Source organism: Pavona decussata, unplaced genomic scaffold (genome assembly GCF_977016875.1).
Source record: "Pavona decussata unplaced genomic scaffold, jaPavDecu1.1 SCAFFOLD_324, whole genome shotgun sequence".
In the NCBI taxonomy this organism is placed as follows: Eukaryota; Metazoa; Cnidaria; class Anthozoa; order Scleractinia; family Agariciidae; genus Pavona; species Pavona decussata.
The window spans coordinates 432,964-451,177 of record NW_028145713.1 but is presented as its reverse complement, the minus strand read 5'-3'; the positions used below and the strand labels follow the sequence as shown (position 1 = coordinate 451,177).

The 18,214-nt window shown below is 39.0% G+C and overlaps 1 protein-coding gene across 2 annotated transcripts; it reads left to right on the top strand.

The window, feature by feature from the left end:
- The first annotated feature begins 1,592 nt into the window (after positions 1-1,592).
- Positions 1,593-15,517, top strand: LOC146453670 (uncharacterized). 2 transcript variants are annotated; one of them, XM_085096316.1, is made up of 3 exons: positions 1,593-1,760; positions 4,074-4,182; positions 13,681-15,517. In XM_085096316.1, exon 3 carries the CDS (start codon positions 14,239-14,241, stop codon positions 15,355-15,357), a length of 1,119 nt encoding a protein of 372 aa, XP_084952442.1. In that variant the 5' UTR covers positions 1,593-1,760; positions 4,074-4,182; positions 13,681-14,238; the 3' UTR covers positions 15,358-15,517. The 2 variants fall into 2 exon arrangements, with proteins under 2 accessions (XP_084952442.1, XP_084952441.1); XM_085096315.1 differs by lacking the exon at positions 4,074-4,182.
- The last annotated feature ends 2,697 nt before the right edge of the window (positions 15,518-18,214 follow it).

The following is an 18,214-nucleotide window of genomic DNA, read 5'->3' as shown; positions in this document are numbered from 1 at the left end:
AAAAAGATGCACGTGATTTTGAAGCTATATTCATTTCTATTCTATCACGCGAAAAATAAAGCGGCCATGTATGAGTACATGTGAGTAGTAAAAATAACTCATGCCGAGTTAGTACCTGCACTTACTTGCATTCGGCATGCATAAAATAGTACTAGACATTACTACGTAATGAAACCAAGTTGATATTTTATATTTTTACGGATTTCAGTAACAACTCAAATAATGACCCGCTTTTTGCTTGCTTCAGTGATAGCTCTGTGATGCAACAGTTATAGCAATGTACATTAGACTGCAAGCAGTCGAACCGTTTTTCCTCAGATCACTGAAGAGAAATGGACTGTAAAATTGTGCAAAAAGTGAACGAGGAGGGACTGGAAAGAGCCGAAAGGAACGCTCGCATGCAGTCTACTGAACCGACCGCACCGATTTCGGGATGCCATAGGTTACAACACCTTTCAAGCCTGCGGATTTGATGTTGTTGTTTTGTTGTTGTTGTTGTTCAGACCATCTTTGGCTACCGGCCCAATACATCATGACTGCGATGCCCTATCCGCCGATTATTTTAATCATTAAGATTCATACAAAAGACATCCGCTATTTCGTTAACAGTTTCTGGAAAGTGAGAGTGAGACTGGCATGAAGAGTGCATACACGATTTTATTTGGATGTGGCCTTATAGGCCGTCAACTGAAATCTGTGCGGTTAAATCTCTTCTGTGCTCTGCTGCTTGTCTGCGACTAAGTTCCATTTTCGTCTCGCCTGGTAAACCATCCCCGCCAGAGAATACATTATAGAGCGCTCACCTAAATTTTAACCTCCCTCACCATGCTCGCAGACGAATAGGCGAATGTAAAAAAAAGAAGAAATTGATTATTCATCTATGAGTCTTTTTATTCCTTTAGGCCTCGTAGCCAAGCATGAGGGTTGATGGGGAGGGTACTCAAGAAAGTTTTCTAAGGGGAAACTCCCCCCCCCCCCCCGAGGTCCAAACCCTCACCCTTTAATTTACCATTTTTGACAGAAAAGGTAACCCTTTTTATATACCTTCCATAGGAAATGGCACCCCTTTCGTATACCTATACTTGGCTCGTGAAATCCCTAACCTTCACAACACTAGCCTGAAAAATGTACCCCTTTCGGGCGGAGCCTTCCTCTATAGACCACAATAGGGAATATATCCCTCCCCCGGAGCCAGGTGATAATTTTTATCTTTCGGATAAGGGTTTTTGTGTCACGCTTGAATGAAAATCACCGCCCGGTTTCTGGCTTGTATCATTCTTGTTTTTGTTGTTCTTGCTTTTGTTTATTTATTTATTTTTCATGACAGAAGCATCAGTAAGTACCAACCCAGCAGACTCCAAAAATATAATCAGTCCCCTGCCCCGGGTGCTAATTTGGATCAACGCGATATCCAAGTAAACGATTTTGTCTCACAATCGACCAGCTCTTTAATGGATCCTATCCTTCTTTTGCGAGTCCAGGCCAAGATATTTTCCCATTCCTTTAGCCGGTGATGCACCAATCTCGTTCCCAGAGCCCTCGTAACGAGGGCTCCGGGAACGAGATTGGTGATGCACCCACAGTCATTGATGCATGCGGCTTGTGTCTTTGGGAGAATCTTTCAACAGAATCTAGCTTGTAATTATTTACGCCGCAATTCCACAGTTAAGTTAGCAGAAATTTACACCCCTCTGCGCCCCGTGAACGCACGTGAAGTACCGTGAAGAGGGTGAAAAGTTTCTTCTTGTTGAGGTAACGAGGTAAGTGTTGATGTGAATAGCTTATTCAATATAAGCGCGTCTCGATGTGACACTTGCTTATTAGTTATGTACTCACAGTCCACTCAGGTTCAATCATTTTAGAACTAGTAAATAGATAATCAAGGATTAGTAAAGTGCGTTCGAGTTGTCTTATCTCTACTAAAATTATTGGGGTTTTTTATTGGGAAAGATTTCCGCAAAGATGTTCTGACTAGCCGTATTAATATGAAACACGCAAACAATCACAACATTCTATACCATCTACAGCGCGGCTTTAGAGAAGGTAGATCCTGTAAAACACAACCGGTGGAGCTGGTCCATAATTTAGCTGACAATATGCAGGGCGGGGGGCAGACAGACGTACTGGTGATGGATTTTAAAGGGAAAACGAATTACTGGACAGAAGCCTTTCTTTCAAATCGAACCCAGCGAGTTGTTATAAATGGTGATCATTCATATGATACACGTGTCAAGTCAGGAGTCATGTCTCTTCTTACTGTACAATGTACATAAATGACCGACCAGAGTCATAATCAGACTCAACTGTTCGTCTATTCGCGGATGACTTCCTAATATACATGTACCTACATGTAACCATATGATCACAGGTTGACGCTGAGACTCTCCAAAATGACCTAAAGAAGTTAGAATTGTAGGAAGAAAAATGGCTTATGGAGTTCAATGTGAAAAAATGCCACTTCCTTTGGTTCACAGAATCCAGTAGTTCATAATATTTATTACACTTTACATGGGGAAGTCCTTGAAACCGTGGACGCAGCAAATCAGCAAAGTATCTACATGTAGGTGTCACTGGAATCACCACATTGCAAACATTGTACATAAAGTGAATCAGTAACTTGGCTTTTTGAGAAGAAACCAGAGAATTAACTTACCTAGCCTCAAATTAAAAAAATCTGTGACCTATAAGAGCTTGCTTCATCCATTACTAGGGTATTTATTAGCGGCAATTTGGGATGCTTACACTAAAGATAATTTGAAGAAACTGGAAGTGGTGCAGAGATGTGTCAGCCAGATATGTGTTAGGGGGTGTTTACATGATACCGGCGTGACTTTCATTCCGGTGCGAATTCACTCCAGTTCCCTCCTGTGGCTCTGTATTCGTTTACATGATAACAGCACAAAATCTTGTGCCGGAGCGAGTCATACAGGTGCATTTACTTGTTCACCCCGGTAGCTGTACCGGGGCGAGATTTTCATTCTGGTACGAAAACTCATCCCAATGTCATGTAAACGCAGTATGGCTGTTCGCTCCGGCATGAAATCACTCTCCTGGGAGTCTAGAACGGGTAGCGCATGCGCAGTCTTCGATATCCAATTCAATATGGCGTCACCTGCGCATCACAATCACGTCGGTCGAAATGAAGTATCCATTCATGCAAACACGGTATGAAATCGCAATGTCATACCAGTATCAAACTCGCACCGGGGCGAGTTTTCACATGTAAACACCCCCTTAAACTGATATCTGACAACACATCCAGTGTCAGCGAAATGCTCCAAGAATTACAGTGGAACACTCTTGAAGTGAGAAGGAAAAGGAACATGCTGTCAATTTTTTACAAATCCACAATAGACAAACCAGGATTAACACAACATGGCTGCAAATAACTTACGGGAAGGCGCCGGTCACGTTGTCCGGTCAAACATGTTTTTGCTCGGACACTACCCGTTTTTGGCTGGTCAAATTTTAACAGTCGTAACTCTTGCGATAGTGAACCCAGATTGCACAGTAATCCTTTTATAACTAAAAAAAACGACTGAATCCAAGTCGGTTAGGCAATAAGTTAGTTTTACTACTCTTTACTGCAGAAGCAGCCTCGTGTTCAGCATGTGGAACGGTTACGCAAAATACAGCTACGTTTTACTTTACATCTCGGGCAAAATCATTTATAATTAAATATTACACTTTGGCAATCGCCAGATCATTTCTACAACTGAACTTTAAGTAAAATGTGCAGAATACATAAAAGCTTAAGGGTTCAATCGATCTCTTAATTAATTTGAAATAAGAAGCTAACTAAAATGTAAACATAAACAAAAAACACTTAACTTTAATTCATATCGTCTTGCAGCGAGATTATTCTTCGTGAGGGTGCTTTCCGATCATTCAAGCAATCAAACAATCAATCACTTTATTTAGGAGTCAATTATGGTATCTAGCCAAAGGTAAAACCCTCTACACGATGATTTGCGGTCGCGACAGGACTAGATGACATCGTGGAAATTTGCAACTAAAGGGAATATTCTCGACCACTAATTTGTCTAGTTTTATATTCGTTCTTTTTCTTTCAGAAACATGAATGTTGTCCCTCTGGATTATCAAATAGTGAAAAATTAAAATTTCTCTGAACGAGTTGGTGAAGGACCGGACAAGATGTCCGGCAATCCAAGGATTTGTCCGGTCAGTACCCAATTTTGACCGGACATTGTCCGTTGACCGGCTGTTATTTGCAGCCCTGACACAATAAAATATCTAACCCCCCTGGGGCGTATTAGTTGCCATATAAATAACAAAGCTTATGAGGTTGCGTTTGCATATACAGACCACTACAAATCCTCATATTTTCCTAGAACAATAAGAGAGTAGTATGTCATCATCTGAAGCAGTTAATGCCCCTTCCCTTATGGCATTTGTAAACTACCTTTGAATTGATGGTTTTTACTTAACTGTTTTTATCCATTTATTAGTAGTTTATTGGTTCATTATACCGCTGACCAATTTGCAAGAATCATCATAATTATTAATGGCAGACACAGACAGATGCAGCCCAAGACATTAATTATACATGCATCACAGCTGTCATACTTACCTTACACAGTGAACGAGCAAAAATAATGAATAGTCACAACATGTACACATAAAAAAAAGTACTGGAGAGAAGTTATAACAATATCAAGAAAATTCACCTTGGTGATCATATCCTAATGACCTTAGGGCTAATGAATAAGCATTGATATTACTAGAAGAAATTTCGTGCTGATCACTGAACATAAGGGCTTAATAAGAATGGTGCCTGCTTTTGTTACTTTGCATACGTTCTACACATCAGGAGATAGTCAGGTTTCCTATGGGTAGTGCTTACTCATACAGGGAAATTTTTTGGTGGTTTAAAACTATGCGGAGAAAGCAGACCTTAGCATGCTCTTTGTAATTATCCAAAAATAAAATTAAGAGAAACCATGCATTTTTTAGAGGTAATAAAGCTTCAATTTGGAAAAAAACACCATACATTGCTTTGTATTTTACTGTTTGGATTTCATTAGCCCTTGCTAAGATCTGCTTTCGCCGCATAGACCCGCATAAGACATAAACTACACAAATACACTTCCTTATTAGTACAAGGCACTCTTTTTAATATTAGCATCATGCCTTGAGTGTCATTTTGTTGTCATTTTGTTAACAAGTGCTCCAGCCTTTTTACTCGGGCGGTAAGGTGGACCGAGTTAAAGTTTCAGTAGCATTATCAAATTCTTTTTTCTTTTTGGGGTCGCGATGGGCCGAGAGATAAGACTTCGGGCCACGAATTATTGTTCTCGGTCTTGGTTTTTGTACTCGGCTGGTACGATTTACGTTTTCTGTCGTGTTATCAAATTCTTTAAATTCTCGGTTGCATTCTTTGTTTTCGATTCGGGCCATGAGGAGTGTTACGTGCGAGGCATGAACAAAACATGCGAGGCATGAACAACCCTAACATAAAACTGGTAACTGTTTAGCTAACCGGGGAGCTATTTAAGCTAACCTAAGTGCTATTTAGACTAAACTGGAGTGCTCTTTAGGCTAACCGGAGTGTTTTTTGGGCTAACCTGAGTGCCTCTGTTTAACCGAAAATATGGCAACTAAATCAGTCTATGACCTCGCAGGCCAAGATAGATAAAGATGTCTCACGTTTACTATAGAAAAACAGTCAATGTAGAAACGGTTTCTGTCTTCAAATGAAAGGTGAATTCAATGACAATGCTTTCCCCTGAATTTCATTTGAAAATATAAACAGCAAAACATTTCAATACATACATGGATATAAACGTACGCATGATGCGTAACGTTACTCTAGATCCCGGGGGGGGGGGGGGGGGGGTACTCAAAGATGCTTGGGTAGGGAGGTGCGGCCTGGGCGTTCAAACCCTGACCCTGTTTAAGACACAATTCTCCGATTTCCCTATTCCGTTTAAGACATAATTCAAAACTTTCAGGCCCTTTCTAAGACATTTAACCCAAAATCACACCCTGTTTAAGACTAGAATGAATTAAGAAATACACTAGTTTCTTACTGTATTTTAATGCATTGGTAATCACAATCTGTTTAAGCCATTAGGTCAAGTAGGGATACCCTGTTTAAGGCAGAAATTGATGAAATACATGTAGATCTCGCCCATGACAAAACACCCTGAAAGCCATACTGTTGAGGTCACATAAGGGAGTACCCCCCCCCCCCCCCGGGTCTAGATCATACCGAAAATTAAGATCCGTCATTGATCCGGTGTCACATACATATTAGGACCATACAAATGGTTTCTGTTTCTAAATAAAAGGTGAAAACGTAAGGATTAAAGCCCGGGGATTATAAAAAGCACTCGTATTGCAAATGTTGTTTTCCCCTGTATTTCATTCTGACTGCAAGAAATGCAATTCTATCTGGTGGTTACTTATTGCTTCACTATATCTCTGTATCTACATGTATCTATTTGGTAGCCTGCGAGCAAGCTCTCTTGGGGATGGGGGGAGGGAGGGGGAAAGAGGATCCACCCCCAAGAGAGCTTGCTTGCAGGCTATCTATTTGGGGGAATTGGCGATGCTGGAGGTTATCACTGTTAAAAGATTGTAGGCTTTACGCACCACACAGTCAAATATGGCCCAAGTATAAGCTGGAAACAGCTTCTTGTTAAATCAGCTCCCCTAGCTTAATTCCTATCCATGTAAATGCCCCATGTTCCAGTATTAAGCACCATGTATGCCATATTATGTTATCATAATTATCGAGAACATGCTGCTTTTATTTGGCTTTCTTTGTTGTAACTGAATTGAATAATACATTGTACTGTCTATCAGAAAGTTACATTGTACTTGTTTTAAAAAGATATTGAGTATATTTAAGAAAATAATAGCAGAAGCTATTCAAACTATTAGTGAACTCATTACAGCTCTTGGTGTCACAGTTTAAATTATTGTTTATTTAAAAATGTGTTATTTCCCACATCAGTAAATAAATAAGTGTACTGTCTCTAATAAGGACCCCCTCTCCAATATAAGGGCCCTCCCTAAACTTGAGCTGCCAGAATTGAATTGGCACCCCAGTAGGTATGTTGGATGATTACTAACAGTATTTTTCCACTTATAATTATTTTGCTCTTAATGCTTACTGTGATACTTCAGCATGTCTGTATATTAACCAAAGCATCATAGACTGAGTTGCCCAATAATATCGTAGAATATTTATTTAGAAGCTTAATTGATATTTTTCTTTTATATTTTTGATTACGTTCTTGGTTCTTCTTCTCCGAACTGCAGTGAATATTTTAATCAGTCAAACCACGTCATGATTTGACACTTCCCACTATATCAAATTTTTTCTATAAAAAAATAAAATACCATATAGTCAAGTACAGTAGTATATGGATATACGAAAATGCAGGTGTAGAAAGCATACTAAGTAATGGTTTCTAAGCACCTGAATGAGCAGTCATTATTTGATGTACAAAAACTTTCACACTTCAGAAATCCATTATTTCCAATTGCAGACACAATTGCAAGTGGAATTAAAAAAAACTATAAAAAGAACAGGGATTTTTCTTTTCTTCAGCCAAAAACTGTACCATCTTTGTATCTACACATGGCCAACTTTTATTTTATTCAATATCAATTTTTAACCATGGGTCTGGGACTCATTAAAATTACAGCAGAACCCCTATAATATGACCACCAGTTTGGGCCATGAAAATGTGGTTGTAGTAAGTTGGGGTAGTCAGATTAACAAGACTGCAAAGCTAAGGAAATGACTGGACTCTCAAATAGTTTGGGGCACAAAACAGTGGTTGTAAGACAGGGTCCACTGTAATTTATTGACTAACTGACCCTTAGGACTAAGTATAACATCCAGTTTCTAGATGGATCTCTCATGCATGGAACAGGGAGTGAAAACAATTGCATTATCAGCTGATTCTGACCATCAAAAATGTTTAAGTAAAATGTACCTAGGAAATTGGGTTGAAAATGTCAATCAGGGAAAGCTTAATAATTTCACCCGTTTCCCCAGGTGACAGTGAGAGTTTACATGTATATGCTATAGACAGAGTGTTACCTGCTTTAACCCTTATTATGCAATTTGGTGCACTTGGGTAACCCTGATCTTAGCAGCCCTAATTAAATTTGTGTACCTTTTTAGCATACATGTAAGTTGTACGCAGCCATCATAATTCATAATGCCTTTGGTCATCGAGTTAATAAGCTAGACTATGTTAAGGTTCATGAATGTTTTAAAAGGTCAATGTGAAGTATTTAAATGCCAACCAAATTTATGTAAATATATAAATTCCAAACACAATTAAACGGCCTCATTTACCTTTATAATACATGTGAAAACTTCCAATGAATTTTTATTTTATTTTGAAAGCAGTTTCTGCCAGAAGGTTTCCAACACTGACACTATTTCAATGTCATTAAATATAGACTAATTAATTTGAATAATTGATTATTTTTAGGATGGGTGGCCTTTTTTGTGATAAATAATAATATATAAAACATGTGCATCATATTTGCATACACAACATGTGGATTGGCCATAGGTTGAAAATTCAGTGGAGAAACTAACTAAAGGTAAATAAAATTGTCTAGTTGAATACTTAAGTAACAGGAAATGATTGCATAAAATTTAGTTGTGGAAAGGGAGGGGTCAGGGGGCATTGTGAACATAAAAGTTTCACTGTCAATTATGGGGGGGGGGGGGGAGTCATGTATCTCAATAAGGCTTGGCTGAACACTGACTCCCCCCCTCCCCCTAACCCTAAAAATTATTGAACACTCTCTTAGAAGTCATAAATTATCAGTCGTTATACCATCCATAAGAAAAAATATGGTCATCAAATCATCTTCAACTGGCATTTCTTGCAAAATGAAATCAGCAAGATCTTATGGCTCTTAGAAATTATCTCTTGGTTGTTTCTAATGAAATATTCTCACTCATGCTTGCTGGGTATGGGATGATTATAGCCAACTCAGCATTATGGACCTCACTGGCTATTTATTATCTCAAATACAATGCACACTCATGTAATTACATGTATTGTCAAATAATATTATGTACATACATGTAAGCTGTGGTTGTAAGGTCCAAGTGAACAATTATTAGCCTATGCATGTGCCCATTGTAGTTTATTTCCTTGAACTCTGATTTTTAATAATATTATGTTTTTGTCATGAAATGTTGCCTTTAATGACCTCATGTTAGTAAATCTGTTTATGCTGGCTTCTTCAATTGCTCGATCTCCATTAAGTTTTGTTTGTCGTCAGTGTTTTAACGAATCTGAGCAGCAGTAATTAACAGGAAATTGCTCATTGAGACTCTCAAAATGAGAATTTGCTGAGTTGTTTCATTTAATTTCATAATAATTTAGTATATTTCTTGATCAAAATAATAATCTCAAATTGTTTTCGAACAGTAAGTAATTTTGCACAATGTAGTCAAAATCCAAATGCACTGTATACCTACTGTTACCACTGTAACTGGTCTTTTCCACATGCACTTGTGGTTATATTTTTCATACCAAAGGCAAAAATTATGGTGTATTTTAAAAACCAACCTTAAAGCATATGAATAAATTTCCACAGCCAGTGAGCATACTGCACATGTAATGAACTGTAAGGGTACATGCATGATGCAATTCATGGCGACTTCTTAACTGACCCTCTTATCACATGTAATGAATACTTTAACAATTTTCTTGGTATGCTGTACATGTATATGTTATTAGACTCAAAGTCATTGCATTTAATATGGTGCAATTGGCGGTGCACGCCAAATGTGTCTTCCCCCCCCCCCCCCCCCCCCCTCGCCAAAAAAAAAATAAAATTCAAGGGTACTAAATTTAATGGTCGATGATGCAGTATGTATGTACATGTAGGACTGTGGTGTCATCAGATACACAGTAGTGTACCCATACATAAGATTGATTTGTTTGGTATTTTGAAATTGCTCCTTTCTTGTATGCTACATGTACAGTGTATCACAACAATTGTATTAAACACATATTAAGCAAGAGTGGAGGTCGACTTATGTGTACACCAATTGGTTTTTACATATATAGCGTTGAGTTTAACTGTAAAATTGTTTGCTCGCTTTTTTAATTTAATTTGCATCTCCTAATTGAGACTTCAGGCCTGAAAATACATGTGTATTAATTATGCGGCCTCTTGAGTAATAACTTAAAGGCAATTTATAGAAATTGCCTCATTATACATAAGGTTTACTTAATATGCAACCTCATATTTTCAAATCAAATACAGAAATTAATATACATATGCTTCATTTATCCATGGGGGAAGATGTGGCCATGGCACCAGCCAGGGTTGGCGTGATCACAGCAGACCAGGGCCAAACTTGAGTCTTAAGGACAATGCCTACTTTTGTTACTGCTCATACGTTCTGCGCATCTTGAGATACTCGCTTTTCCTATGGGTGGTACCTAGTACTTCAGGGATATTTTTGCGCGGTTTAAAACTATGCGGAGAAAGTAGAACTTAGAAGGTGCTCTTGGTATCCAAAAAGAAAAAAAGCGCCATACTTTGCTTTGTATTTTACTCTCTTTTAGAATAATAAATTGTTGCTTTGTTATCTCTAACAAATGGGTGGTTACCCCCAATTTCTTTTTTTTGTTTTTAATTGCCCTTGCTAAGATCTACTTACCCCGCATAGTCAAATACCACACAAAAAGACTTCCTTAAAGCGTCCTTAATACCGTCCTTTTAAAGCTATTTTGAGCCTGGCTTACCTAGCATCAAAAAGTAGCAAAGCCTCGTCAAAACTTATACTGGCCATGTTTTCGGGGCTTTTGCAGGGCCTACCAAAAAAAGGAGGCCCTAGAAAAGGCTGTAGAGTGTGGTAATTAGGCCAGGATGGTGAGATGGCCATTCTCACCTTCAGTTTCAGTTGTCAATCAACCATCAGAGCGGAAACAACTGACAAACAACTTTTTCTTCGACGCTTACTGATAAACTGACTTAGAAACCGATATTATATCGCTGTGGTGACATTATGAATTTTTTAAGGCATCTTTATTCAGGGGACGCTTGATCATGAGTTGCATTTCAAACCAATAATAGTGTCAAAGAAAGGAGGGGTAGCCCTTTTATAGACGAATTTTTGGCTTCTTATAGACGTTGTATAATTAAAGAAAGGGTTGAGGCATAATAGAGCTTTTATGGTATTTAACTATCAATTACGCCACCTGCACAAAGATTTCACCCCCAAGGTTAATACCCTAGTATACTTCAGTCATTGACAATTAATTATTTTTGTTGCAGCAGCATAAGTGTAATCTGGTCTCCATTACCACTGGTGTATGGAGGGGGTGGGGGGGGGGGGTGGGGGGAGGGGCGTGGGGTCACTGTGAACTTTGGGGTTAGCTCAAATCTTTGCATTTTCCCAAATACAGTTCACGGACTACAACTCGTGTTACAAAAACTAAAATCTGAGTGCAATCGACAGATGTGTTTTCAAGGAGGACAACTGTAGTCTCACTGAATTTGAGAAGCGCTGAAGACAAAATGACGAATTTGCTATTTTCTAGACTTGCGAATTGTAGAACCAAGAAACGTTTCGGCTACTGATGGAAATTCTCTTTTCAATCACCCTTGCTTCTTTAAAATAGCTTTTTCTTATTTGCTTTCGATTAAGCACATGTAAAGATCGTTTTAGGAACCAGGCACAAGAAGTCATTGCACGCTCAATATTGGGTCAATTTGTATCAAATTTGGACACCAAACAGATCTTGGAGAGATCTGCACAATGGAAACATAAAATCTTACCCCCGTCCTACATAAGACATGATTGACCACCCCTCCATTTTTTGTAACTTTTTCCTCTTACACTTTTAAGACCACTTGACAAGAAACTATATGCTGAGATCTGCAAATTAAGCCTATAGTTTAGGGGTATACCCAGTGCATACAAGAATTGAGATGTATTTTAAGGTTTTTATTTGCTCGTGTTAAAGGGCATTTGACACTCTTCTGCGCATGTGCGGCGATTTGATTTCTGATCCGACGGAACAGTTTTCAAAGTAGGCATCTGCGAGGAAAATCTTTTTCCATTCACCTTGTGAGGCTTGTAGAAGTGAAAATAACGATATCGAGGAACTGTTTGGTCATTTGTGAGTGATTGAAATCGCACATTTTGTATTTTTATTCGAAGATCGTCGAGAAAATCGATGTCCTCGAGAGGAGGTATTCGAACCGGCTCTGGACGAAAGCCCCTGTCGCCTCGTAGCCGCCTTGTTTCAAAAGAAAAGAAGAAAAAACGAAGAAAAGATGGGAGGACGAGCATCGGAAACTTTATGTTGCTGCCGATGTACACGCCAGTTGGAAGAAATTAAAGTGTATGTGCTTGTATTCCACCATCCTCGTTCCCAGAGCCTACGATCTTTTGGTCAGCGGTTGGATCGTAGGTTCTGGTAACAGCCGTTACCAGATGTCGTGAAATTCACGACATCCGGTAGTGCACGCTCAGTGTGATAAATTACCATTGCGCATGCTCAGTATAATTATTGCTCAGTTCTGCTCAGTATTAGGATGTAAAGACAAATGCGCAGAAGCGTAGCATTTTTCACCTTATAGCGCATCAGGTTTTCGACAGCCAATGAAAAAAAAAGATATTTTTGGATGGACCCAGAGCCACTCGTTCAACAATTTAAAAAAAAAAACGTTGGGGGCTCTGGGGACGAGAATGGTGTTCCACGGACACGGCCTTTGCACAACATCTTTTAAAACATAAATATCTAACAAAGACAAAAGGTTAAAGGCCAAACAAAGAGGTTTTAAAACGCACGTGAAAACTTCAGACTGCCTGCGGTTAGCGCTGCCGCGCAGTGTTGATTATTACGATTTCCTATTGGTTAAAAAGAAATTGTTGTCAATCAAGATCGCACATGCGCGTTATCGTGACAAAGGCCCTTTAAACACTTTTCATTCTTTTCTGTTACTCCCTTTGTCTTAGCTGGAATGATTTCTACAATGCCCCAGACAAAACCTTTTAATTGGTGTATTACAGTTGGTGTAGGGGTTCACAGTTGCCGTTTTACAAAAATACGACATTTCCCATGGGAGTGAAAGGGTTAAAAGCCGATGGTCAAGAATGAAATCCGAACACTAGACTGTTTTTGCAATCCAATTTGTTGGCCCCGCACAAAAATCTTAATTTTTCTCTTGTACTAATAGTAAAGTATTTCCTTAGTTTAGAGGGATTTATTGGACCTATTCGCTGCATATAGAAAGTATAGCAATAATTCTACGCTTCACGTCACTTAAGTCTGGTTCACACAAGCGACATATCAACATTTTAAGCCGTTTTTTATGTCCCGAATTTGAACAGCATAATAAAATAACATAACACTAGCAGAATCATAATCACATAAGCATAACGACATATTTTCTTTATGTCGTTATGTCATTATGTCGATAGTGTGAACCAGGTTTTACTGGCAAGGGTTAGCTTTAGTTTTTCGTTAAAAATGGTATCCTTTCCAAAATTTCTGAATCCATTCTACACAATTAATGTATCTTGGAGGCAGAATTACCGGAAAACAAGGTCGGCTACATCTGACTTACTTAGCAGATTTTGCCACTTTCAATAAACTTTATGGTGTCACTAGTCAAACCTGCTATTTAACCGACTTAATTTTCTTTTATTAGGGAAAGATGCAGAATGCGTGTGATGAAAGTACAACGGTCTCCTCGGCACAAGTTACACAGGACGATAAAATAACGGCCACTGCAAAAACGCCTTACATATGCAACCAGTGTGGGAAATCATTTACCTAAGTGGAAAGACTACGCGTGCATAAGAGATCACATACTGGAGAGAAGCCTTTCAGGTGTCAGGAGTGTGGCAAGCGTTTTTCCCTTGCACACAACCTACGCGAGCACAGCAGAACACACACTGGTGAAAAGCCTTATACATGCAAACAATGTGGTAAGAGTTTTAGAAGTGCATCCTACCTGAAGTCACACGGAAGGATTCATACTGGAGAGAAGCCCTACTCATGTCAACAGTGTGGCAAGTGTTTTACTTTTAAAGTTGCGCTACGCTCACATACCAGAGTACATACTGGAGAGAAACCTTATTCATGCAAGAGGTGTGGGAAGTGTTTTGCCTTTTTACCAGGCCTTCGGGTACATGCAAGAACTCATAATGGGGAAAGGCCTTACTCTTGCAAGCTGTGTGGTAGGTGTTTTTCCCAAGTGGGTCACATGCGTAAACATGAAAGATTGCATGCAGGGGACAAACCTTATACATGCAAGCAATGTGGGAAATGCTTTGCCACATCAGGATATTTAGCAAAACATGAAAAAACGCACACGGGCCTAAAACCTTATATGTGTGAGCAATGCGGGAAAAATTTTGCCAGCAAAGAATATTTAAAGAAGCATACAATAACACACCAGGAAAAGAAACCATATGCATGCAATCTGTGCGGTAAGCAGTTTTTCTGGGAAGAGTGTCTGAGACTGCATAGTAGAACACACACGGGTGAAAAGCCTTACACATGCAAGCTTTGTGGCAAGTGTTTTTCTCAAGCATCAAATTTGCACAGGCATACGAGAACACATACTGGAGAAAAGCCTTACACATGCAAGCATTGCGGTAAGTGTTTTAACGAAGCAGCAGATCTTCGAAAGCATGAACGAACACACACTGGTGAGAAGCCTTATAAATGTGACGAGTGCGATAAGTGTTTTTCGTCTTCATCAAATCTCACTAAACACCAAACATTGCACTCTGGAAAGAAGCCTTACGTTTGTACGCATTGTGGGAAGTGTTTTAGATGCTCAGGCAGTCTCCGTGAGCATACAAGAGTGCATACAGGAGAGAAACCCTATGCATGCAAACAGTGCGGAAAAGCTTTCGCTCGTGCTTCGCAGCTTCGGACGCATACGAGAACACACACTGGTGAAAAGCCTGATGCATGCAAGCATTGCGGCAAGTGTTTTACCCAGGCAGCAAATCTTCGAACTCATGTACGAACACACACAGGGGAGAAGCCTTACACGTGCAAGCAGTGTGACAAATGTTTTGCTCAACCATCACATTTGCGTTCACATGAAAGAATCCACACAAGGATGAAGCGCAGCATATGCCAGGAATGTGGGGATTCTTTTAATCAGGAAAAATCTACTGTTACAAAGCACAGTGACACAGACACAGTATGCCATACTCGTGTCCTATGTGGAAAGTGCCAGGGAAGTTCTCCTCAGACAAGCGCGGATATAAACAACTGTTCTCAACATGGCAACGCGTCTGAATTAACATCTCTTTCAGAAGAGCACGACTCCAGTGTTACTGAAATACACATCTGCTGGATTTGTTAGGAGGAACTTAATGACATGGTTAGCCTTGTTGAACATTATAACAATCATATGCAGTCAACTGAATAAATTCAATTAAGGACGGTGCCTACTAATACCGAAGTATTTTTGCGCGTTTTATGATTATGCGGAAAAGCAGATCTCAGCGAGGGCTGTTGAAATCCAAAAAGATAATGGGGGGTAACCACGCAGTTTTTAGAGATAATTAAGCAAAAATTGTTCTGAAAAGCGGTAAAATACAAAGGAATGTATGATCGGTGTTTTTTTTTTTTTTTTGTTTTGTTTTTGTTTTTTTTTTTTGTTTTTTGTTTTTTTTTCAAATTGAAGCTTTCTTATCTCTTAAAAATGCACGGTTATTCCCAGTTTTCGTTTTAGGGAAGTATTTTTGCGCGTTTTATGATTATGCGGAAAAGCAGATCTTAGCGAGGGCTGTTGAAATCCAAAAAGATAATGGGGGGTAACCACGCAGTTTTTAGAGATAATTAAGCAACAATTGTTCTGAAAAGCAGTAAAATACAAAGCAATGTATGATCGATGTTTTTTTTTTCTTTGTTTTGTTTTGTTTTGTTTTGTTTTTTCCAAATTGAAGCTTTCTTATCTCTTAAAAATGCACGGTTATTACCAGTTTTCGTTTTAGGGACCAAAAGCACTTGCTAAGTTCTGCTTTCTCTGCATAGTTTTAAACCGCGCAAAAATATCCTGTATTAGTAGGCACCAACCATAGGAAACACAAGTATCTCAAGATGCGCAGAACGTATGCACAGTAACAAAAGTAGGCACCGTCCTTAATTTGAACACGATAACATGTCTGAATTAAGATCACCTTTACCGAAGCACGACTTTAGTGTAACTAAAGACCCAAGTGTTGTGTTTGTAAGTATAACGTAAACGAGCAATTAGCAAAATATCTGCGCGTATTATATGTAAAACCATCGAATAAGGGATGTATTTTTCCACTACGAAAATACTTTGTTATTTTGGTTTCTCTTTTCTGGTAAGAGTGTTGAAATACACCCAGCATTATCTGTCCATCCAGCTGTCATCAGTGCATGGCGCATGCAAATGACGAAAACAACCCGGAAAGCTAGTGGAATGTCGTTGCCCGTTTTTGCTCTGTTGTAAACCGGTCAAACCGGGACACTACAGTGTATTACGTTCTTGTAATTTGCGCATTCTCTTGACCTCATTTTGTGAAATGACATAATGTGGATTAATAATACTATTTATTTATCCACTTAAGGAAACCCGGTTTTTTGTGGAAATGGGGGAATTTGGGGAACAGAAATTGAAAACATTTTCCTCCAAATGACCTTTCTTGCCCTATATTTTCTGCAATCTTATTGGCTTGTGCAGGTAAGCCATTAAATTTGATTCGTTATTATTATTTCATTTTCATTTTGAGGGGCTAAGAAAGGATGAGATTTTGAGCAAAAAATGGTGCGATTCGTGAATAAGTCGCACTGTTGAGAACCAATAAAATTGCAAGGATCACCGGTGATTTTAAAATGGGTGCAATAAAAGCCTTAACTAGCTTTGGTACATTAATATTTAGACAATGCTTTTCCATATGTCATGTTTATGGATGTGGACATTTGATCATTTTTGACTAAATCAAATTTACCCTTGTAGTCTAGGTAATATTTTTATTCTGTTTTATGGACTGTATATGTCCGATTATAACCCCCAAATATCAGACGCTGAAATCTTTGCGATAATAAGCCTCTATCCTCCCCACGGGCCCAAGATATATACGTAAGCCCATGGACTTTGCTCTATTACTTGTAGCAAAGGTATCGGTAGACCTCTTGGTTTAAGAGATCTACTGATGTATTGATCAATTGTAATTAATAGACTTAGCTCCCGTTTACAAAATGTAATGAATTTTGTTTGTTCATGTGAATAAAGACTAGAACTGTGTTTAACTTAGCTTTCAGTACCATTTTCAAGCCATTTCGAGTAAAAATGCCGATCAAAACCTGTCAACACTTATCCAGGTTAGGGAAAATATAAGAACAGATGAGCCAACATTTAAGGTGGCTCTTCCTTTTCCCTGAAATCGTGCCCGACTGTATCAGAAACATGGGCGCTCTCGGCTCCCTTGTCACTCTGTTTCTTTGTTCTGTTTCTGTTAAATTACAATGACACGATTCGTTATCCACCTTGAGAACCCGTCTGAGCAGCCGAGAATGACAGGACTGTACTGCATCAAGGAATGACTATAATCGTAACGCCACACTGAACTGGGCAAGGTACCAGGTGTATCTATCCTACGGGAAAAAAATATCGCTCATCGTGGTGTAACCATTTTGTGGGGCCAATAGAGCCGCACATCTCAAGTCCAGCGATTAAAGACGGTTCTTCCCAATATAGAGGTATTTTGCGAGTTAATGACAATGCAAGGAAAGAAGATCTAAGCTGTGGAAATCCCAAAAAAGAAAATCGGGGTAGCAAGGCAGGTTAAGAGATGATTAAGCAAAAAATCTGTGTAAACAGCTTTCAAACACATAAAAATGCATAGAGTTGTTTCCAAGTTGTAGCTTATAATTATTTCCGAAAAATGGGAGGAAACCCCCCTCCCCCCCCCCCCCCCCACTTCCCTTTTTGGATTTCAGTACCCTTCAAGTAAGATCTTCCTTTCCCGCACAGTCTTAAACCGTACAATAATACCTTTGAATTAGTAGGTACTATTCTTGAGAAACTAGTTTCTGGGACCATTGCGAGATGCGCAGTAACGCAAAAGGGGGCACTGTCCAAAAATATCCAACAATGTGTACTTGTTCACTTCTGTTTCTCCATGGTTTAAGGTTCTTATACAGAGGTATTTTTGCTCGGTTTATGACTATGCGGAAAAAGCAGATCT